This window comes from Corvus brachyrhynchos, unplaced genomic scaffold (genome assembly GCF_000691975.1).
Source record: "Corvus brachyrhynchos isolate BGI_N302 unplaced genomic scaffold, ASM69197v1 scaffold80, whole genome shotgun sequence".
NCBI lineage: Eukaryota > Metazoa > Chordata > Aves > Passeriformes > Corvidae > Corvus > Corvus brachyrhynchos.
Genome location: NW_008236769.1, coordinates 7,818,829 through 7,842,675, shown reverse-complemented (window position 1 = coordinate 7,842,675; position 23,847 = coordinate 7,818,829). Strand labels below are relative to the sequence as shown.

Here is a 23,847-nt window from a genome sequence, read left to right as displayed (position 1 = left end):
AAGAGCAGCTCAGTTTCAGCCTGGTGATCCAGAGCAGCTGTGAGCCTGGCTTCCCAGGCACTGAGACTGTGTGTTCAAGCCATTAGTGAACTAGGTCAAGTGTCTAAGGATGGAGAGAGAGTTATTTTTTTTCATGGGTTTGTGGGAATATTTAATAAATATTACTCAGAAATTAAGATACTGCCTGTTCTGCCTAGTCACTGTGTTTTTGATTATGGTGTGAGAACATGGAGCAAAAGGGAATTTCAGTAAAAGATTGCTGGGAGTTTGTTTTGGTTGGACTTGTATTAATTGTATTTGGACAATTTGGAATTTGAAGTGCTGTGGCTTCTCAGCATATGGCTGGCTGGCAAAGCCTCCTTGAATGGGGAAGCACCTGGAGCACGTTGCTGATTTTTGTAATGTGGCTCCAGGGCTGAAAATTGTGAGCGATTCTTTCTCACCCTCACTGAAAGCTGCAGCTAAAAAGAGAGAACATGGCTGTCCCTTGCCCCCACCATCTGCTGAGTGCTGCCTCCCTGCTTTCCCATCTGTGGGCTGGGGACTCTGTTTCTCAGCAGCCGCATCTCTGTTTCCAGCTGGCTGCAGACAGTCCCTTCTGGGGAAAGGGGTTTAAATTCTAGGGGTGAGGCTGCCTAGCTGAAGGGTACTGATAATTTGTGGCTCTTTGCACAGAGAGCTTTGCCTGGGGACATGAGGCTGTTCTTGTCTCTCAGAGGAGCTGATTTGTAGGAGAAAGTGTACTCCATAATGTAGCTGCCCTGTGGATAGCAAGGGACTGGGCTCTGCTCATCCCTGCTACCCTTACAATTTATGTGCCTTTTCTCTGCTGGGTGTGATCACCAATATGATGTGGCTGCTGAATTAACAGTTAATTAGAGACCTTTTGTAGGTGGAGGATCTTTTGCAAATGACTGTTTATGAATGAGCAGACAGGCTCATTTGATGTACCTGAGCTTGGTAGAAATAAATAACAAATCTACTTTATATGGCTCCTATATGATCTGGATGCCTCATCATTTTGCAAGGCAGAAGTGTACTCTCTGTATCCTATAGCTACTGAGCATAACCAGAAACCATTTCTGTCACAATGAATCTGCTAAAGAATAGATGACCACGGAAGGAGCTGTGCACTAATTCTGCAGAATAAGTGGTGGGTTGCAGGTGGCTGGCCCTGAGTGGGTGCTGGAGAGCATGTTGGAGGCAATGACCTCTTCAGGGTTTTGAAACCTAAGAAACAAAGCTGCAGCTGGTGTGGGCAAGAATCACGGTCTGCTACATGGACTGAGTTGGGTTCATACAGAAAGTACCTTGTGTGATGATGCTTAGGAGAGCCAGAAAAAAACACTACTTGCTAACAAATAATGTGGATGTGATCATGGGACTCTGCTATAGACTGCCTAGCCAGGCCAATGACACTGATAAATTACTCTTTGAGGAACTAAGAGACTCCTCTAAATCATAAGAAAGGCAACTAAGAAAGATGCCCTCCTTGACTGGCTGCTTGTTAACAGAGAAGGTCTCGAGCGAAGTGGAGATTGGTGGCTGTCTTGGCCACAGCAGTCATTAAGTGATTGAGTTTAAAATCTCTGGTTTTAAACAGGAGGAAAAGTGCCTGCAAAACTTGAGCCCTGGACACGAGGAGAGCAGACTTCAGACTGCTCAGGGAACTAGTGAGTAAGGTTCCCTGAGAAAAAGCTTTTGCAGATGCAGGGGTCCATGTCTGCTGGTCAGTTTTTAAGCACCACCTCCTAAGGGCACAGGAGTAGGCAATTCCTAAATGTTTCAAGTCAAGCAGATGAGGCAGAAGGCTGGCTTGGCTGAGCAGGGATTTTCCTTTGGAGATAAGGCAAAAAAGGGGGGTGTATGAGCAGTGGAAGCAAAATCAGGTGACATCCTGTGTGCAGTTTTGGGCGCCACAATATAAGAAAGATATAAAGCTCTTAGAGTGTCCAAAGGAAGGTTAAAAGATGCTGAAGGGCCTTGAGGAGAAGCCATGTGAGGGGCAGCTGAGGTCACTTGGTCTGTTCAGCCTGGAGGAGACTGAGGGGAGACCTCATTGCAATTCCAGCTTCCTTGCGAGGGGAAGAGGAGGGGCAAGTACTGATCTCTGCTCTGTGGTGACAGTGACAGGACTTGAAGGAATGGCCTGAAGATGTGTCAGGGGAGGTTTAGATTGGATTTTAGAAAAAGATTTTTCACCCAGAGGATGGTTGGGCACTGGGACAGGCTCTCCAGGGAAATGGTCACAGCACCAGCCTGACGGAGTTCAAGGAGTGTTTGGACAATGCTCTCAGGCACAAGGTGTAAATCTTGGAACTGTCCTGTGCAGGGCCAGGAGTTGGACTTTTACAATCCTGCTGTGTTCCTTCCAACTCATAGTGTTGTGTAGTTCTGTGATTGTTATATCTGACATCTGCACCTTTCCCAGACCAGCACATTCCTGTTGTCCCCCTTAGAGTTGACTCTGAGACTGCCATTTGCACTGACTTTTTCATGTGGACAGACAATTGATTCAACATTTTCTGGTTCTTCTCTGGTGACAAGACATCTTTATCAGGCTACAGAATTAAGCTCTTTATTGCTTACAGCTCAGCCAACACTGCAGACCTTCAAGCAGAGATTGTCAGGTGTCTGTCTCCCTGGCAGGGAGTCGGTTACCATGTGTTTAGGAGCTAAGCTTAAGTCATGCTCCAAGGATTGGGATTCCTTGGAACATCTATAAGTCTGAGTTAGTCTCTTGGGGTCCCTGCAGTCATGACAAGAAATCATCACTTGACCTACAGGACAGGATTCATCTCATCATAATGTAGGTCTAAACTAGGCAAGATGATCTGCACTCTAGAGGTGCCTTTTCAATTCACTGACTATAAAGATGAGTGGAATGGAACTACCTCAGATGTCCAGTCTACTGCAGGAAAAAGGAGAAGTGATTCCTGCCCAAAATACTTTAGCAGTAAAGTGAGCAAGGTCATTTAGTGCTTGGTTGTGGTGGCCTGGTAGTGCTTAGCAGGACAAAAACTTGCAGTCTTCCTCCTAAGTCCTAGGTGACTGCTCTGAACACCAGAGTAGTCTTCATAGAAGAGAAAATGGACATTAATACTTGGGAGCCTCTCTTTTGTGTTGTTCTGTCTGGGTTTTTTTGAATGTTCTGCCTGAGGACTCTTCCTCCATACTTACAGCTTGGACTAACTGTATAGTTTTGTCTTAATTTACAGTCACAAACTCTGGGTTCACTGTAAAATGTTTAGGTACCAGTTTATAAATAGATTAAACAGGAAATAAAATGTGCATGTAGATCTGAAGCCTTGTTGACCTGACAGGTTCTCCCAAGGCCCCAGGAGATCAGAGGCAGCATTCATCAAGTGAGGCATTGAGCATATGCCAGGTGTAGTACTAATACTTGGGAGCTTTTGCATGCTAATAAGCCATATTCATTGTTCTTTGTGAACTGTGCACTCCACTTGTGCATGCTTGCTCTTGAGTAGTGTAAAAGAGGACAATGCAGAACAGAGGGCAGAAGCTTATAAAATAGTGTATTCAAACACATGAATTCAGCCTGAGCTGGGGAGAGTTTTCTACAGTGGATTAGTGGCTGCAGCACTGCTGTTCTCCTGGGAAATCACCTAAGCACATGTGTTTCCTTTAGAGGGCTTCTGACCTCTTTTGTGTTCTTCTTAATTTCTGTGTCCTAAGTAAGGTGATATTAAAACAATTCCTTGTTGGTATGCTTCCTTGGGAGCTTTGCAGAGTGTGCAGGAGGGAAGTGGTTTCTGCTGCTCCTAAATTAAAAGCAGTTGCTCAGACTCCTGCAAGTCTATGGAAGATGACATGTCAGCTAAGAATGAGTGCTGCTCTTTGCACTGGCAAACTGGATGCTGGGGAAAGAATAATGTGATTGTCAAGACACATCTTTCAATTTAATAAACCATTTTGAAAAGAAGGCTTTTTCTCTGTTTAGTACTGGTCCTTGGGGGAAAAAAAAATCTAAACTCTAGCATGAAAACAAACACTCCATGTCTGTTTTGAAATAAACATACTGTCTTCTGCAGTACTGGGCTACACTGTAAATTTTATAGACAAATAGGATATGAATAAGACAATTGCCTTAGCAGTATTATTAGGAGTAATAACTTCTGTTGTGGATAAATCTGATCCTTTGAAAATGTAAAAACATTCATGTTTAATTATTTTAGCTTAGCTTTTCCCTTAGAAGAGGTTGTCCTGTCTGTAAGTTTTATTAGAAATGACATGATATACAGCTTATTATCAATTACTACTTTTGAGGTCTCACTTGAACAGAGGTTGTAGCAATACATTGTTTTGCATCTCTCGACTGCATACTCTGGAAGCTAATGTTGGGGGCTTCTTCCCGCTTCAGAATGGCTGTTTTGGGACTAATTACCGAGTCACAGTGTTGTACAAAATATCTGACTCTGCTTGTTGAAGTCCTCCTTGATTATCAGTACCCATGGAGCTGTGGGATCCTTTGTATTTTTGGATTGCTGCACCTGAACCCAGTGTTATCTGTTAGTGACCACAACATTAAAAAATCAACTTTTAATTTATTGCCTAATTTATAGGCCCACTTGAACAAGCTATGACACAGTTGAACTCGTGTTCAATGATTAATGCGAAATAAAAGGTAGTGTTACATGGCCCAGTTAGATTAGATGCTCTTGATCTAATCCTGTCAGTCAGCCACAGCTGTTAACCATTTTATGTCCTCATATAAGACTTTACTTGTGCTGCTGTAGGTTTTCAGGCTAAAAGAAGATCATATTATAATTAAATAGCTAGAGCTTGTATAAGAGAATAGGATAATTATCCATCTATATAATCAGAAATTTATAGGAGGACATGTTAAACAAATGTGATTTTTGCCACATAAAATGTTACAGAAATTTCTCAAAGTCATAAGAAAAAACTACAAATTCAGATTTCATTGCCTTTAAGTGGTAACTAACGCCTCTTACGTCTTTGAAAATGACCCCTAAATCACTGAATTTGATTATATTTGCCCTACATAATCACTAAGGGCAAAAATGAGGACTCCTTGTGATTTTTAAATTTAGGTTTTATTCCATGCAAATTTACAGTTGAAGTATTTACCCATTGGACAGTATAAATAAAAGTAGCTGAAGAACCTCAATGTGGTTTTCCTGGGACTTGGTAGTATTCCCCTTTTTAAAGCCTGGCAAGTGGCAGGGCTGCTGAAGGGGCATTTCATCACTCTGAGCATCAGGAAGTGGCTGCAGATCTGCCAGGACAGTGTGGGAATTAACAGAATCCACAGATCTTAAAGGAATGTTCTCATTAGGAAGGACGCTTTTCTTCTCACCCTTTCTGTGTGCCAAGGTTGGTATCTCATCAGGGAAACCCTCAATACAGAATATTTTGAATGAGCATGCAATAAATAATATTTTTTTACTATATTTGGGCTATAGGAAAAATAATTTTCCTGGTATAATGAGTGATAAGTAGAACAAAGATCATATGGGAATAAAATGTAGCTGTTTGATCCATTTGATAATTTCCATCTGGATGGCATTTGCTTCCCTCAGTGAAGGGAATGGGAGCTGCCTATTTCTAGGCAATCTGTTGAGTTTCTTTCACAGAAAAGGACAGTTTAGCTTTTCTTTCCATATGGACATACATTAATACATTTACAAATGTTGTTCATATATCTCTTTTTTTTTTAGATCCTGTAAGAAGTCTTAATTCCTAGGTGGGTTGGGATGTGGGTTGAATATTCTTTTTTCTTTTTTTCCCAGAAATCAGTAAGAGAGGGGAAAGACTCCCATTATTCTGTATAGATAGGTACTAGTTAATTTACTAAACCAAAAGAAACCTTGCTTGTTGGAGCAGAAAGCAAGTTAGCTGTAATGAGACCAGAATTATCATTGTTCCTCTGGGCCTGACCATGCTGGAGGAATGGAAGTCTGCAAGCGTGACTCCAGGCTATTGTGGGATCCAAGTCATGCAATCTGTGTCGTAAATTAAGCAAGTTCTACCTCAAGATTCTCCCTCTGGAACAGTGAAGTATTCTAAACATTAAGAGGATCATTATAATCATAATGTCATCTCAGCTAACCAAAGAGAAACTGTTTTCTTAGTACAGTGAGGTGACAATGGTTCATGCTGTGGTTTTGCCACTGCCCCGGGACTACTGGATCTTGTGCCTTTGTAACATTTTTAATTAGCTTTTGATAAGACTTGTGTATCAGAGACAAAACATCAGAGCTGATTCACTTTGGCACCCTGGGTAGGCAGACAGGTCTGTACCCCCCAAAATGTCATGAGGTACCCAAGTTCAATAAGCAGATAGGCATTAATGCTTTTTCCTTGGAATACTTTCAGTTGAAAAGTTATTCTGTTCTCTGCATGGTAGTTTTTTTTTGGAAGTGCTTGTGTCTAAAACCTTTGGAAAAGTGTAGAAATCTCTTTCCAATATCCCTGCACATAAAAGCAGGAAGGAACAGTTGTAGTTTAAGAGGAAAACCCTATTTTCTTCGTGAAAAACAAGTTTGAATTTTTTTTCATTTGCCAAGCCCACGTGATGTAATCCTGCAGAAATGGGATATTGTGTGACTGCCTGGAGCTGAGGAAAGGTGCAAAACTTAGGAAAAGGGTATGAATCAGTGCCTGGTGTTTTAGGGCCACACCTCCTTCATCCTCTTCTTACTAGTAGGCCATGGATATTGTTTATTCTCTCCTTTTTAGTCTGCTGTGGTGGATGTGCCCAGACAGCTTGATTGCAAATTCATCCACAGAACAGTTCAGAGTTAAAACAGCCTTTTTTTGCTGCCACTGATAATCATTTGCCACTATCAGCAAAATTGCCACCTGTAATCAGATCTGTAAGAGCACAGATGGCTTCCAAATGCACTAATTCAGTACCAGAGCTGTGATTTTGGCAGCAATTGCTCCTTAGCATTTTGCACCTGGAATTTTTACTCATTTTCATATTTATCAAACAGCTGTAAATTGAGAACTCCAGCTTGCAGGTACTTGTGATCTAAAGAAGTCTGAGAAGGATGATTACACTCCAATTTCAACAGAGGCTTACCCTGATTCAGTTAAACTTCAGTTAGGGTCTGGTCCTCAGAGGATTTCAGTGCCTTGTCAATCACGTATTTCATCAGTGAGTTTTTGGATTTCAAAGCTTTTTTTTTTTTTATTTCCATTGTCCTATCTACTTGTTGGTAGACTGCACACGAGTAATCTGAGACAGAGCAAGCTCTGCCTGCTTACATGGTGGACTTCACGTTTGGGATGTGCAATCCAAAAGACAATTCCTGACTTTCAGAAAATAGGTTTTTTTTCCGTGTTCTGACCTTTAACAGTCTGCACCAGTGAACAGAGCCATGTCACAGGCAGCTGGTAGGAAGGCACTTGCCTCTTTCACAGCCTGCATCTGATATGCGAAGGGGGGCCCCACCAGTGCCCCAAACACAAGGTTTTCCCAGTAAGGTGATACAGATCTCTCTGCTGGGAAGTTTTGAAATTTCATGTGGTTGTAAACAAAGTATTTATCTGGAAAAAAAGGATTCCATGCTGGCTTGGCTGGCTGTATGCATCAGGAGTGCTCATAACTGTCATGTGACAGGAGGGGATGAAAAAGAGTGTTGGTTAGGTTTCTGGTGACAGGGAGTTTCATTATTCATGTAGTCCACAAGTCACAGTGAAATTATGAAGGATTTAAGGCTAGCGGGTTGGGTTGGCTATAAGTTTCTTTCATACTCATTTTAAAGGAGGTGAGGAGGGAGAGGAAAAAGATTTAAGAGAGGAAATAATGGAAACACAAATCTATCCAGGAACAGAAGCGGAGGTTGGTGGAAAAAGAGATGAAGTTGTGTTGAGTCAGAAGCACTAGAAGAAAAACAGGCAAATGTGTGTTAGGAAGGACAAAAATTTGTATGTGAATCCTTGTTTCTCAATTGTGATGGTTATGTTTTATAAATTGTATATATACTTAGCACACATTTAATTCTTCAGTAAAGCATAGTTAAAGCCCGGAACATTATGATTTGTCAGCTTCCTTCAGGGATAGAAGGCTTTTTATACTGCTAAATGACCTATATGGGAAAAAATAATGGCAGTAATTGCTTGTCTTTCTCCAAATTGGTGTTGGCATGGAGCGTTTTCAGCAAAATAACTGAAATAATATTCAGGGTGAACCATAGTTCTGGATTGTCTTGTGTGTATGTGGCTCATGTGGTAATTAAAAGGGAGAAAACCCAGTTTTTATTAGATTTCTTAGAGATGCATTAAAAGAAGAAAATGTCATGTGATACATTAGGCTATGCTTCAAAAGGGGGAGAAAAGGAGGCAGTGTGGAGCCTCCTTCTGTTCCCCAGAGTTTCAAAAATTCATGGCTGAGACAGTCAATGTAAACATTTTTCATATGAAGTTCAGCCTTTGTCCCTCCACAGCAAACGGCCAGAATGGGAAATCTTCATGTGGGTTGATTCTGAAGGGAAAGCACGTGTGCCTGGCTGAAGGACTTCCTGGGGGAGGGAGGGAATGGGTCAGAATGAGGAAACAGATGTTGTCTAGGCAGGAGTTCCCGCTAATTTTGTTTGGTCACCTGGCTGCTCCAGAAACCCTGTGACAACACATTTTCAGCTGAGAGCCTTTTCATAGACTAGCTGTGACAAATGCAACACCTGGTTTCACATAGAGACAGCTGATGTTGGTTACTTCTGTGTCACTTCAGTTGCAGTTGGGGATTTTCTGTTTTTCTTCTTCTGAAAGTATCTTTAACTGAGACACAGGTAGTGTCTGGTTAGCTAACACAAGTTAAACAGCCAGCTGAAATTTCCTTCCTTTGCCAGACCCCTTAGAGCTCTCTTTGTGCTCTCTAAGATTTTATCCAGACAGATCATGGCTTTTTCAGTCCTGGTGATGTGTGACAGTTGGATCTGGCTAATATCTCTGCCCTTAATGAGTTATTAAAGTGGGCAGCATCATTAAGAATTTATTTTAGGTCTTTTTCAGACCTTTTAGTTATGAGACAACAGTGGCTACTGCTGCCAAAAGGGGCTTTGCTGCTGCTGAGTCGTGGCAGGACAGGGCTTGTGCAAGTTGTGCTTGTGTGGTACCCCCACACATGCTGACACTGTGGCATGGGCATCCTGTAAGCAAATAAGTTGCAGCATTCAAATTACTCTAAGGCATAATTGCTTAAAAATTGGCTTTATTCTTACTTGCAAAGTTACCCTCGTGTTTTGTAGGCATATACTAGAACACAACTAGTGAAGTCAAATAGCCAGATTGTTGTGTTTTTTCTTATGCTTAGAGAAAGCAAACTTGTTTGTGAATAGGACAGAAATATGCTTATTGCCAGAAAAGAAAGACCCATAAAAAAATGAGCCAGCAGCTGAAAGCAGATGCCTTGGGAAAGAGATGGGAACAGACTGGTCCTCTCCAGGACTTTCATAATTTTCTACTCAAGGACTTCCTGAAGCAGAGTTGGTTTCTATTCAGTCAGTGAACCTTGATAGATTTTCCTTCTATTAAATTGTGAAGTCTCTCTTGAACCCATATGAACTTTTTCTCTTTGCAGTATTCCATGGAAAGGACCCCCACTCTTAGTTACATGTTAAGAACCATTTTGCCATGAACCTGTTACCAGTCAGTGCATCCTGGCCATTGTCATTCCCGGTTTCCCTCTCCACTTTGGCAAGGTGTACTCTTGCCAAAGAATGAGTCTTCACTACAGAGTGTAAAGTTTGCAAAAGAATCTGTCTAGCAAACAGCATCTTAGTTTACTCGCAGCTTTTGGAATCAAATTTCCAAAGCCATTTCATGTCATATTATATAGAGTAAACATTTTTGAAAAGTCCTAAAACCTCTCTCCTTCAAAATTGCAGTTTTTATTGTAAATGGTCTCTTACTATTTTTTCTCTATTTTTAATTAAGATAGAGTACTCATTGAGTCAATTCCAGAGCACAGGAAGACTTTTGGAGGTATAATAAACATTGTAATCTGTGTTCCTTGTCATAGGAACACAGGATAAGTAGTGGGATGGTGAACTAAATTACAAAATAAACACCTTTTATTTTTGTATTTTGGTTAAGTACTTCCATTTGATATACATGACATTTCTCATGTTCTGTCTCCTGTATGGCTCCAAAGTATTTTGCACTCTGGAAATCCTCAGTTTTACATATTGTCTCAGGTTACTACAGTCAAGGGCAAAGTAAATAGGAAAAACAGAATGAGCATCTCTTCTTGTCAACCTTTTTAAGCTGTGTACACACAATTAACATCTCCAGGCTTCCTCTTGCCTTTTCAGTTACTACCTGTTCCGATGGAACTTTTAAAGCCAAAGTCTTTATGTCTTTAGGTCACATTTCTACCCCAAAGTCTCACTTGTCCTACTGTTGAATATTAAGAAAGACAGTCAGCTTTTTCCAGTTGAAGTGTTGTGTTTCTCACATTCCTGCCTTGTGAATTTAGCAACTATTTATTTCAGATGTTGTCTTTTTATTCCATCCGATTCTATTACACCTGCATTTCTTTATTCACTATTTTGTCTGTTAAATAAAAGTCCCTTTTTATTAAAGTAATTTTACTACCACGTGATGCAATATTTTAATGCAAATTTATTAGACTGCCTAGCTAAAGCTGAAGATAGTGACTGATATAAGTAGCGTTTTTCTAATCTCCATATGGAATTAATAGGGAAAAATCACAGTGTGGGTCAGTAGTGGTTGATACTTGAAAGCTGTGTCCCCGTTGAACCAAAGCATTCAAAGCATGTGCTGAAATTGCATTGTAACTGGAATGCTGTATTGGCCAGGGGGGTAACAACTGACTTAATAGTATGAACTTAGATGAAATGTTGTGCTGAACTGGGGACACTGTTAAATTGACTTTCCTCACTAAAACAAAAACTCCAGTGCCTGCTTTTACACTATGTCAGTGATTGAAAAAACTAATGAAAAGACTCTTCTTCTTGTATGATTTTTGTTTTCTCTCCAGGGATGAGTTTACCAGTTGGTTTGGTCTGTATTATTTAACAGTGGAGAGAGGCATCCTGATGTTCAGTTCAGAGATGTGGATGAACTAGGGTGGTGCAACAACTTACAATGCAGAATGCAAGGTAGGTTCAATAAAAATGAATATTTAGTGGTTTATCTCAACAGTAAATAAGTAAGTTTTATTTAATTTTTATGCTTTTATTTTTTTGGTTTCATTTAGATAGAGCAAACCCTCTATGCTAATTTTTAGGAGTGTTAAATTTCAAATACAGCACATCGATCTTGAAACACTCAATAAAGTCAATAGAACCATTTCTGGTGACAAACCCACATCTGTCATTTTTTGCACAATGGTCACTGACATATAATCTATTCTGTTGCCTTACCAAAAAAAAAAAAAATGAAGCCAGCAAACTAAGTAGAAATAAGTATCATCATTTATGATATTAAAACATCATAATAGTTTAAAAATATATTATTTAAAATTGTTCTTAATGTATTTATTATATTTTTAGCTGAACTACCATGCTTATTTATATTTCCTATTCACTTTAGAAGGCTGGAATTCTTGCTCTCATTGGTTCTGGTCCATCAGTTGGACTTGGTCAGGACTCAGGTTGTGCACTGTTGCTGAGTCAGCCAATTCGCATCAGCTATTTACCTGCCTCTCTGAGCTGTGTAATGCTTGCTTTGATTGCATTCAAGATCCACACAGTCCTAGTGAAGAACTTAGCACACTCCACATGCCCTTGAAATACAGCAGCTTTATCCTTTACTGAGGTACAAAGAGATTAAGTCCAAAATTGTGCATAGTCCGTAGCAAAACAGGGTATCAAAATCTGGTCTAAATCCAAGGGCAGTGCACTAAGCACTGGATCCTTTCAGATCAAGAAGGAAGAGTTTACACATTTTTACCCAATACAAATAAATGTAATAAAAGCTGACGTGATTTTAATGGGAGTTTGAGTTATGTATTAATTAATCTGGAGTAAGGCAGCTCTGGGGGGACCTTATCACTCTCTACCACTACCTGACAGGAGCTTGTAGCCAGGTGGGGGATGGCCTCTTCTCCCAGTAACAAGTGACAGGAGGAGAGGAAATGGCCTCAGTGTTGCACCAGGGGTGGTTTAAATTGGATATGAGGAAAAATTTCTGCAGAGAAAGGTTGTCAAGCACTAGGACAGGCTGTTCAGGGAAGTGGTAGAATATGAAGGTATTTTAAAGATGTGCAGATGTGACACTCAGGAGCATGGTTTGCTGGTGGACTTGGTAGTGCTGGGTTAATGGTTGAACTTGATGATCTTAAAGGTCTTTTCCAACCCAAATGATTCTGTGATTCTAAATAGGTTTAGTACTTGTGAAAGGTGCCATACTGGTTACCTGGGACATGCAGGAGTCCTATATTCATTAACAGACACAATAATTTACATTGATCTAGCTACTGAAAGCTTGTGTAGGCTTGAAAGAGATACTTTTCTACAAAAATGAGAGTTCACAGTCCGGACTTTGATCCTTTGGTTGCCTGAAAGCTTAGATCACTATTCATGGAGGAAACATGCTACTGGATTCCTTATGAGATTCTGAGAACTTCCCTGCTGCTCCATCTTCCCGTTTCACAAATCAGAGTTTCCTCACTTTCAGTGTTTCCTCTTTCTGCCGCATTATGCCCCTTTCACATTTCACTCCCTCTGGAGACCTGCAATGCTGTTAACCATTTTTCACAGCTCCTGGCAACTGGCTGGATGGGAGACAGTGCTTGCTGCAGCTCACGTGGGTCTAGGTATGTACTCATTTTAACCAGCATATCTGTGCTGACTGAGTCAGGATCACTTGGCTCTTTCTTACATATGAAAATTGAAATAGCTTTCTGATTAATTATTTAAAATGCATTCTATTATCAATATATAAATTTAGTACATTCTCTTTTTTATACTGCTTTGGTATAGATGCAATATTAAGGGTACACAGAGTGTTCTGCTATTATTATCTGTAGTTTAAAATTATGTACTCTTTGCAGTTCTTCAACATCTTCCTGTGCACATTAATTTTAAATATGTATCTTTGCTGCCCTTTCCATTTCTCTAAACACAGTCCCTATGAGTGTAACATCACTACTCCTAGTCATCCTGTCATTTGGATTTATGCAAGTGTTATCTGAAATGGCTTATGAACTTTCAGAGGCATGTTGTTTCCATCTTCTTATCAAGGCCTTGGTCCTGCCTCATTAAAGACAATAGTAGTCCCATTTTCTTTACTATTCATACAGTAACCCCTACTGTAGCTCGATGTTTAAGATGTCAGTATAAACATGCACATTTAGAAACAGATCTTTAGGCTGTTTAAATTGTTTGTGTTCCATCAGAATAAGATAGTAGTTGCATTTTTTTTGCTCACAGTTGCCGTATGTTTGTGTCCAGTTTTTTTGGTCAGTGTTTATACTGTGGTACTCAGGAGAATTTTTTGCAAACAGAAATTTCAGTTTCATGGCTGAAGCCCTTGCTCAGCAGCAACTATGAGCTGATTCTTTGAGCAGTCCATTTGAAATCCACTGCTTCCTGATGATTAAGTTGCACTTTGCCAGGCAAAGCTTAAATTAAATCCAAATGATCCAAGTTAGCTGAATGGACTGAAGATGTACACACCAACTTAAAAGAGAATTTGGATATATCTGCACAGCCCCAAGCAGAGGGGAACTGGCATGTATATGTGCCACTTCATTTGTGCAATGAATACTGGGTCAGGTCAGAGGGATTCCTGTGGCTTTCAGTAGCACAGGCACAGGCAGACCAATCTAGTTGCTTCCTGTGAAAGCCTGGAAATTTATCTTTTGTTTGAAATTAGCCTGAGAGTTGCCTGAATGCTAAAGATGTTTAATTATTTAGAGATGCTTAAGCAAGTCAGTTACCTAAATATGTATGTGGGGAGGAGGGGAAGAAGAATAATGACAATAGGCTTCAGCCTAATATACTTAGCCTAGGTTTTTCAATTTTTACATATATATTACTGTCTTTGTTTACATATATATTACTTATCTTGTTGCCTTTCTGCAGTAACTGATGGATGTGAATCAGAGGATAAGCTTGAAACCAGATATTAGAAAGCTTTAATAGGACGGTTTCTAGTCAGCCATGTGAATACCACAGCTGTGCTGGGGTCAGAGAGGCTTTTATGTTGTTTGTCTCCAAGTCTGACAGAAGATCTACTTGCCCTTGAGTCCATCTAATCAAATCAGGATTAAGTAGAAGCTATGGAACATAGATCACCCTGTAATAACCAGCTATGACTTCATGAGCACCAAAGGTTGTTATCCATCCTATATTAAATCATATAAACATGTGCTTTTCACATCACCTTCTTAACTGTTTTTGTTTTCTGCCATGGTTATACCCAGATGAGGAACTGAGGAAGTCTGCCATGAGTTCAGCAAGTACTAAGGTAACCCAAGTCTTTGCTGAAAGACATTAGTTATTCTATTAATATTTAATCTGGAGCAACCACTGACCTGCATAATTTGATAGAGATGGGTGAGCTACTCCCTGAGCACCTCTAATGCTCTCATGCTTTCTTCACTTTTTAGAAGCAATGTAAACAAATAAACACCAAACACTGCGTTGCTGAAAAAAGTATGAAACGAGCCAAGAGTACTTGGTATTGCACATAAATTTTTCTGTCTTTTCCTGAAATTCCTCTGAGGGCTCATCAGTGTCTCTGAGCTGGTTGGCTGCTCAGGGGCTCTCCTGGCGCACTGAGGTGGGTTCCCAGCACACAGTATGTGATGTGCCTTCTCAGGCACACCTTAGCTTCTGCTGGGATTTGTGGTTCTGCCCCCAGTGAGCCCCTGGCAGACATCAAGTTACTCATCCTAAGCAGTGAGATGAGACTCAGTCAGTTTGCCCTTGGTAGCATTGCTTCTGCTCAGCTTTCTCTGTGCTTTGTGAGCTCTGAATGCTGAGGCAGCTTCTGAGTCTGTTATGGCAGCTCTTTAGGAGCATCATTTGCAGTTACTACTCGGAGTACACCAAGATTAGGTGTATTTCTCTGAGCTATAGTTAAACCTGAATATTATTCAAAACAAATTCTGTGAAGTCTTTATCTATGCTGCTTTGCCTTTGTGTTCTCTTTCCCAGAAATCTTAATCATCTGGAATGATTTGATTCAGCCTGTGATCTAAAAATGCTCTTTTGACCCTTTGTTTCTTGTGTCAGTACCCTGCATCTGTCCTTGGAAATTCAATACGTTCTTCCACTGCAGATACTGGTTCCTTTCTCTGCCAACTGTGTGGGTGATAAAACTATGAGAAGAAATAGGGAAAACTATATAGCCATGTGACAAATGGGTTTTTGTCCCTTCGCCCCCACTCCACCTCATCTCTGCTGCAGGGGTCTCTTCCAGCACCTCATGCCAGTGAGCTAGCGTCTGCCAATAAAAATTACAATAGGCAAGATCATTTCTTTCTATGTCATGTGACATTCTCACAGATACTAATTGCTCCCTTGCAGGTGCTGTGAAGGGAGTAGGGTTCTCTCAAGGGCTGTGAAATACTAGCATTTTTATGTCATGGATATTATAGTATTCTGTCCCACAGGAACAAGAGAACTTTTTTTCAGTGCCATTAACATTTAGTTCCCTGAAAGATTGAGATCATAGACTTGCAACTGTAATATTTTTTAGCATGAAATAACTAATTTAATTTATAAACAATATATTGACTTTTAGTGAGGTCTTTACAGCAGGAGTCCAGATGCCAAAACCTAGTGCAGTGAAGTACTTTGCCAAAAATATATTTCAAAATTTTCTAAAGAAGATAATAAAGTCTTTAAATGGCAAATATTTAAGACCTGCATTGCTCACAAGTGTTCTGACACTCTTGTGTTATAGATTAAAAGAAAACTCAGTGCTATACCTCTCTGTATCTCATTTCATATACCATATATTACATATATATACTACATAGCACATGAAGTACAGCAATCTCTGCTGCTGCAATCAAGTAAAACTCCTTTCAAGGCAAAGGATCAGTACTCATTTACTAGCTTGGTCTAATATTGTATCACAAGAAGTTGTGTAGTGAGTAGTATTGCTAAAAAGGCTGTACAAAACTCATTTATTTTGCCGTTAGTATTTGTTCTCTTTCCAGGCTGTCCTAGAAAACTCAATCTCTCTGGGTCCATTTCAAATCAGTGTTCAGACTGCTGGTGTTTCTGGCTTGCTGTCTGAGAAGACAAATGTCACGGGCAGTTGTAGGAGAGAAGCCCCATGATTTGAAGTTCAGTTTTGCTCTGAAAAGCACCAGCCTGTCACCAGCTCTTGTAAGGCAGCAGTTGTGCTTATCATGGGAAAGTTAATGCCAATGTTTATCCCCACAACATCTCTGTGCCGAGTCCATGCTATTTTCTTTGTTGCAAAAGCATCTTTAATTTAAATATAGGGACGTTCTAATAAGAAGACACTTCACACCAAAGAACCCCTAAAGGGTCAGTACTACATTCATTTATTGGTTATTCAGCAGAAATGCACAAAGTAGTCCAGTGCTTTTTTTTTTAACTGAAGCATCTGTTTGTGATTCCTGAGTAGATATCATGTATCTGAGTAGAACAGAGTTTCAGTGCCTCATTAAAGTTCCAAGTGACAGCAGATGGAGTCGGAGCTGGGATTAATTGTTAAGGAAAGTGAGAGGCGAGGGAGTTTTATTTCAGTTTTAAGAATCAAACCTCCTGCCCTAGTTAACTCTGAGATATTTGGATTTGATACAGATTGATAAGGAGGTTACTGTAGCTGGGAGATAAAGAACAACCTCAGATCACCTGATTAGGAGCTGATTTTATTCACTGTAACATGAAAAAATGCTAGTAAGGACACAGTGAAAGAGTACTCAGCTATGGAAAAGTTTGCTTTGAGGATTTAATAAAACTAGTACGTAGGGACTTATGGGTTAGAAATACAGGGAGTTCAAAGTTTGGAGGATCTTCTGAAGCTTGGCTAAAAAAGTTACAATTTCTCTTTCTGAAGAAAGTAAGAGGCATTATGTCTTGGTGAAGAGTGAAGAAAAATGCTGGCCTGGTAGAGAGGGTCTCTGATAAAAAGATTTTAGCTAGGTCTTTCTATGGTAATTCAAATGCCTTTAAAAGTCAGGTTCCTGCACTGCATGAAGGAAAAGAGTTTCTCACCAAGAATGCCTGTTCTTCAAGGTGTGACATATGAGTTTGGCTGGGAGAGCCATTATACAGTGCTGGTTACCCAGAGATTTCCTTGACACATGCACAGGCTGACATCAGTAAGAAATGACAGTTGTTTAAATGCTGTTACTGGTTCAGTTTTGGAAATGCTTTGTAGTGCTTTTGACAAGCCACCAAGCCCTTCAGTACAGTAGCTGTGGCAGGTCTGGCATCTTAAAATAATACATGTGATATTGTAACATAGGTACTTAGATCTAAAGCTGACTTTTTAACCCAGAACAGAGTGACAGATGTTCATGTGTGAACATGCTTGGTAATGTTCCCTTTTTGCTGTTGTGTCTCCAGGGTGGAGATCCTCCAATTTATTGGACATGACTCCCACATCAAGTGTCCCTGCACAGTACACGTCCAAGGGAGGGCAGAGACTGTGCTGTCCATTGCTGCAAAAACGCAGTCACTCAGCCTGCTGGATTACAAGCACAACACAAATTTACTCATTTGAAACAGAACTTTGTTTGATTTGGGATTTTTTATTTTTGGTTTTTACCTTTGAAATCAAAACTGGAAAATCTTGACTTCACACAATTTCTGGCAGCATTAGTCTTGATGACAGATATGAAATAGTAAAAGGAAATAGTCTTGATACAGACTAATAAGAGAGGGGTGTCTTCCTTGCTTATGCTGTATATTAGTCAAAGCAAGTCATTTACTCATCTAAATGACAAAGCTGTAATTCTTCTGTGTTTATTGCTGAACAGTAGATTCTGCATGTTTGCTGGTTTATTTTTAATTAATGCTTGTAAAGCTTAAATTGAAATTTTTCATACAAAACCTTTAGTCTCTGATTATATTCAATAGCTTATTCAACAGATGCAGATTTAATATTTTTAGAAGATCTTTAGTATAGTTTAACACCCTCTCTTTTTTAACAGAGGTATCATTCAATCTACATCAGGTAAGATGGAAAACTGCCTTGGCAAATACCATACTGCAGTGAATAGAAGAGAAAGCTAATAATGAAGAAAACTAGTTGTCTTGGGTGAATTCGAAAATTCTGTGAGTGCTGATGGACACTACTTCTTTTTTTTTTAATAAGAAGTGTTTGACTCACATTCTAATCCCTAAATGGCACTCAGATTGCATGTGTTGGCCTGAGTGTTTAGTTTACACTTTTGAAATTAATCCCCTGCTCATTCCCTCTGCTGCAGTATAGATAAAATAGTGGAGTAGGCAAAATTATTTTCTTCTAAGTGAATCTATACTGAAAAATGCTTTCCAGCTGCTGATGGGTTTCAGTTCATCAGATCAGACTAAAGCTATTCCAAAATCAAGCATCAAAACTTGTACAGTATGTCTACTGAGTCCTTAATACCAGCTTTCTGTTCTCCCTGCTCCTATTGCATTCCATCAATTGCTAAGTTAGACAAAGCACATACTAATGGTAATTTTACATTTTAACTGTGTTTTAGCTGTTTTTGTACTCATTAAAGGTAACTTCAAACACCTCAGTAGGTCAGGTTCTATTATGACAAACTTGCTTTCAGTGCTCTCTACCAAAATATTTAAGAATTGCCTAAGAAAAAAATTCTTTCTCCTACATATTTTTCACAAAATACAAAAAGCCTTTAAAAGCAAACATTTGCTAAGAAAGAAAACCAAACAGAATTTCATGATCAGATGCTTTTTAGACAGTTGCAAACATATGGTCTTTGTCATAATCATACAATCTTGATAAAACTGGTGTAACTTGGTACAAATAAGTTATTTGCTGCTAACTTATTTGCATGCTTTTAGTAGCATAAAATAGCTCCTGTTAAAATCAATAGTGAAATGCAGTTCAGTTAGGTAGAATCAAAGCTTGAAGGAATACACAATTTCCTTCTTACTTGTGATGCTCTTCATAAAACATTCAATTCTCACCCTTTGTACATAAGTAGAGGCTCCTGAGAGAGAGCTTTGTTCCAGCACCAGGAGCACACTACACTGTCTCTGGTTGCAAATCTGCTTTAATCTGGAGGTGACAAACAGCAGAGATTAACGGATTCAATTTGGACACAAGGAGCACATGGATTCTTTAACAAAGGCAGAACATGATTGCCTGGGATTTAAGAAAATATTGACTTGGTTCATGACAATAAAATATACATTATATAGCTTCAGATATTTTTAATATCACCATAGAGATGGGATTGCTCTGTACACTACAGTGCTATGTCAGCAAAACTGCTTAAGTGTATGTTTAGGAAAATTCCATGAACTTCAATAGCAGAAGACAGTTCACTAAAGGTATAGATAAATTGAGAGATTAGGCAGATGTTTAAACATTGGCGTAGTTGTTACATCAGTGTTTTTACAAGGCGACAGTCAAGACACAGAGAGCCTTCGGGATTTCTCCAACATTTTCCAAGAAGTCTGGGGACAAGAAAGAAGCTGAACCAAATTTTCTTTTGCTTTAGACCCCAGATTAGGCTCAAGAGTGACCTACAAAGTCACCTTAAAATGCAGATGATGTCAGCATTGCTATTTGTTGGTGCAAATCCTGGTAGAATGGGAAAAAAATCCAGTCTTTTTACCACTAGAGGCTTTTATTTGGCATCTTTTTAGATGGGTATTTTGGATAAGATATTTTAGGCTAGTTTTATCAACAAAACTTTTAACACAAAAATAAATTTTAGACGTTTCTGTCATCCGTTTGATACATCTATGGATATTTTTCCTTGTCTTTGTGTTGTTTTTAGAGACTATTTGACCCTCTTCTGCAAAAGATAAGAAAGGCTAGGATTTGAGGTTGCAGAAATTATGTTGATAGATTTTAATTGCTAGCCAGTGTGCTGTCCTCTTTAATAAAACCTTTTCTTAAGTCAATTAAAATAAAAGGCTTAGAACACAGGAGGGTGCAAAGAGGTGAGAAGAAATGATGTATTGTCATATTAGCTGGAGAGGTGTAATATTCATTTGCAAAGACACAAGGGAATGCAACGATAGTGGAACAAAAAAACTTCCTCTCATCTTCCTGTTATGCTGGGAGCATAGGAAGATTTTTCCTTGGTGGTTGATGTGAGTGTTGCAAGAAATGCAGTTAAGACTTTCTGAAGATTAACTTGTGACGTGCGAGATTGAAACCAAGAAACACTAAGTACCATTCAGGCCTCTGTGACGGTGTGACACACTCAGCACTTTTATAAAACCAGGCCATTTAATTATAGCTGGGAGGTTAGGGAAGGCGAGTTATAAAAATCTTAGCCAAAAGCCTTAAAATATCAAAGGGAAGTAAGTCTAAAAGTTAGAAGTGTGAAGTTAACATATGGTGCAATGATTTTTGGGTTGGTGTCAATTATGCAGGTTGATTGGAATTAGGTAGAAATCTAACAATACTGGAAAACCAGGTGGATGGACCCAATTTAATCAGCTTCTTCCCTCTGCAGTCTCAACTGCATATCTTTGAAATACGTGTTTTTTTGCAAAATGGCTGTAGACTAACAAAATTTTTTACTGGACTTGTGGGGGCCTATCTTTCCTATTCTGTCTACAGACTGCAGTTGAAACAATGAGAAAGAAAAGGCCAAATGCAGGAGATAAAGCTCTTTGTTAGCTAAATCACCAACAGTAAGAAATCAAAGCTAAAAAACCAACAAAGCAAGAAAAAAACCCCAAATCCAACTAACCATACGATGACAGAGCTTTTCAGTCCAAGAATCCCTTCAGCTGTCTGCTCTATGAAACTCCAAGGCCAAAACAGAGTCTGCATTTTGTGTCAAGACTGCAGTGATGGAATATTCTTACAGTGGATTTAGTTCATCCCCATCAGTTCTTCCACTGATACTGGTGGAGGTTTTTATAGTGCATGGCTTTGAGGCACTGTACTTTGAAGCTCAGTTCCCCTCCTTCCTGAAAATAGAAAAGTAATCTTGCTGCCTTTGGGAGAAGAAGTTGGCTCAGAGAAGAATTATATTAGCATGAAATGTATAAAAAAATAAAAAAGGGACTTGCTTGAGAGAGAACAATGAACACTCATTTGTTGTCTCATGGAGACATTTGTGGCTCTGTGGAAGATCGCTATATGACTTCAATGCTGCTGAAGTCTCACTTGAAGGCCCACTGTTTTGTCTCTTTTGCTTGAATAATTGCTTAGAATGAGAATTCCTTGCCTGTCCTGCACCTGAAGCAGTTAAAACTGGGTAGAACTACTCATGCTTTTCTGATCCATGGTCATGTGTGCCCACTCAGGTAGTTTGTGCAGTGGTAATGGAGGAAACCCAGAGTACAACTATCGTTTCTGCCCGACATCCTTACAGTAGCTAAGCTGTGTTTTAATGACAAACCAGGAAAAGAAAAGAAAAAAAATTACCTCAGTTCCCCAGTACCTCCCTCCCTGTCCAACTCCTTCATGTCACCATCCTGGTTGTGTGAGCAGCTTTCCTCCAGCCTTGGATTCAGGAGCAATGTCTTCTCTTGTCTGCAGAACAGCTGTCAAGGAAACATCTAAATGTATGTTGATCTATTATGAACTTGTGGCAGACTGCTGGCAAGCAAGTCTCTAGTTGAATGAAAGTCAGTGACTCTTAAAAAGCACCTATTAAGTACAGGAAAATAAAAAACAAATTGAAGATGTCTCTGTGTTTAATGTTGCATTAGCTGGCTGACTTGTCCTGAATTTTCTTACTTTAAATATTGTGGAAATCTAAGTATTCTGAAAATCTGATTAAGAACTCAAGCTTCTACAAGATGCTAATAAATTGGCCAACCATAGCATAAATATACATTAGTCTTAGGACCTTATGAAGAAATTCAGTTGTGTGCTAAACTGAAAACAGAAAATAAACAGCAAGTATAAATAGTGTTGTCATAATATATTGCATCACATACTCTAGTATTTAGAGATAAATGTTTTTGGAAAAGGAGAGGAAATGGGATAAGTGTAACATCATGAGTAGAGTACTTATGAATTTCATAGACTATTAATCTTTAATCTTTAGAGTTCCTATTTAAGCCTACAAATACGTTAATCCAGGCATCAGCTCTTCTCTGCTATCTTGATCAGGCAGGTCACAGATGTTGCTATAGTAACCTTGCATTACCAATGCAAAGAGAGTGAAGGATCTGGCTATCTAGATAAATAAAATAATTGAGGGGTGCTTGCAACAGCATTCTGCTTAATGTAATGCTTAGATCCATTGGATGAGCACTTGGTCCTGCGTGGATTAGGGCCTTGACTTGGGATGTATGAGAAAGGCTGGCACTTGAAGCCAATTTCCTGTGAAACAGGTTAGTAATAAGAGAGATGCTCTTCACTGGGAAAGTCCATGAATTGTGGCACAGATGATGTTCATTTGTTCCAGTTGTCAGTCACATTGGCAAAAGACAAACTGCTATGGGTCCCACATGTGGAACCTGCTCTCTAGATGCAGATGTTGTTCAGATATTTTGAAAACCAAGAAAAGGTGTTTTCTGTGAAGCTGAGGTAAGCCCATGTTGCTGAATGCAGTTGTTGAAGACACAGCCCAGTGCTAGTGGTGATTAGACACTTTGTCTTACAGGAGAAACAACCCAGTTACAGAGTGGTTTGTAACAGGCATCATTAAATGCTAGTGCTGGTCTCTCATGGGGACCTGTCTTGATGACAAAAGAATGTGAATTTTCAAGTGAGAAGCAACAAAGTTCTGAATCAGATTTGCCTGTGAGTTGAATATTCCTGAGAGTTACTCCATGGGCTTGAGCCCCTAGGGAAGCTTTGCAGTATTTTGGTATGTAGAGGACCCATGTGAATTCTACAGGGGGAAAATCCTAACTTGAGTACTTTTTTTGGATAGTAAGGGAGCTTCCTGTGAGAGTTGCTTGCTTTTACCATGCCTGTGAGTTTTCAGAAAGCATTTCCTTCTTGTAAGAAATTCTTGTAGGAAGTTTGAGGCTTTTTTCCTGAGTTGGTTTTAGTTAAGTATGGCCACTGGGTTCAAAAGTAATGCAAGAATGCAGATAAAGAGGGGCACTAGTGAGTGTAGGCATCACTGAGTAATGATGATTACTCCATTTTCATTGGAAACCAAGCCTAAAAATACTCCTGTAGCCACAGCTCATCTATGCTACCAATTGAATTTTCTGGCTAAGTCTGTAAAATGCCACTTGAGCCTAAAACAGTGAAATAAGGAAAGAGTTAAAATTCTAGTCTCCTGTGAGCCTTTGTTCAGCCTTCAGTCCTACAAAGGAAACCTCTCATTGCTTTAGAAGGGTCCCAACTCTTTTCTTTTTGTCTGGCCCTGAAAAGCCAGATCAGTTTTGCAACTGGCTTTATTGAGACTGTCAGCCCACTCCTGCCGAGAGGCTGCTGCTGGCCGGGCAGCTTTCTGCAGGGGGAACAACGGAAAGAAAGATTCTGCATCAGAAATTCCACTTGTATTGCTTTCCCTGCCTCCTTCCCAGCACAAAGGTGGTTTTGTTTGTGCTCAAGAACCAACTAAAAAGTTTGGCCGTGAAATGAGCTCTCCTCTGGAGAAAGGGGAAGGGGTGGAACATGTAGCATACAGCTTCAGACACAAACGTGTACCCACTCCCTCCTCCAGGTCACGGGCTAGAGATGGCTGTTGCATTAACTGGTTGTTATGTTACTTCACACAGCTGCAGGGCAGCTCATGAGACAGCAGTTGCTGGTTTGAATCCTTGAAGAAGTAATTTAATAAGTTGGAAT

General features: G+C 39.7%; 1 protein-coding gene across 12 annotated transcripts in view; it reads left to right on the top strand.

The window, feature by feature from the left end:
* The window catches only part of JAKMIP1 (janus kinase and microtubule interacting protein 1), a 231,060-nt gene that overhangs the window by 187,345 nt on the left and 19,868 nt on the right, over positions 1-23,847 (top strand). For 7 of the 12 annotated variants that reach the window (XM_017727648.1, XM_017727650.1, XM_017727647.1 and 4 more), the window contains one exon: positions 10,991-11,111. The exons of 2 other annotated variants lie outside the window; for them this stretch is intronic. In XM_017727648.1, coding sequence (XP_017583137.1) covers positions 10,991-11,028 — 38 coding nt within the window. In that variant the 3' untranslated portion in view covers positions 11,029-11,111. Of the gene's footprint in view, positions 1-10,990; positions 11,112-12,713; positions 12,770-14,380; positions 14,425-23,847 lie in introns of all 12 variants that reach the window. 3 more of the 12 variants (XM_017727642.1, XM_017727641.1, XM_017727643.1) reach the window with 2 other exon arrangements.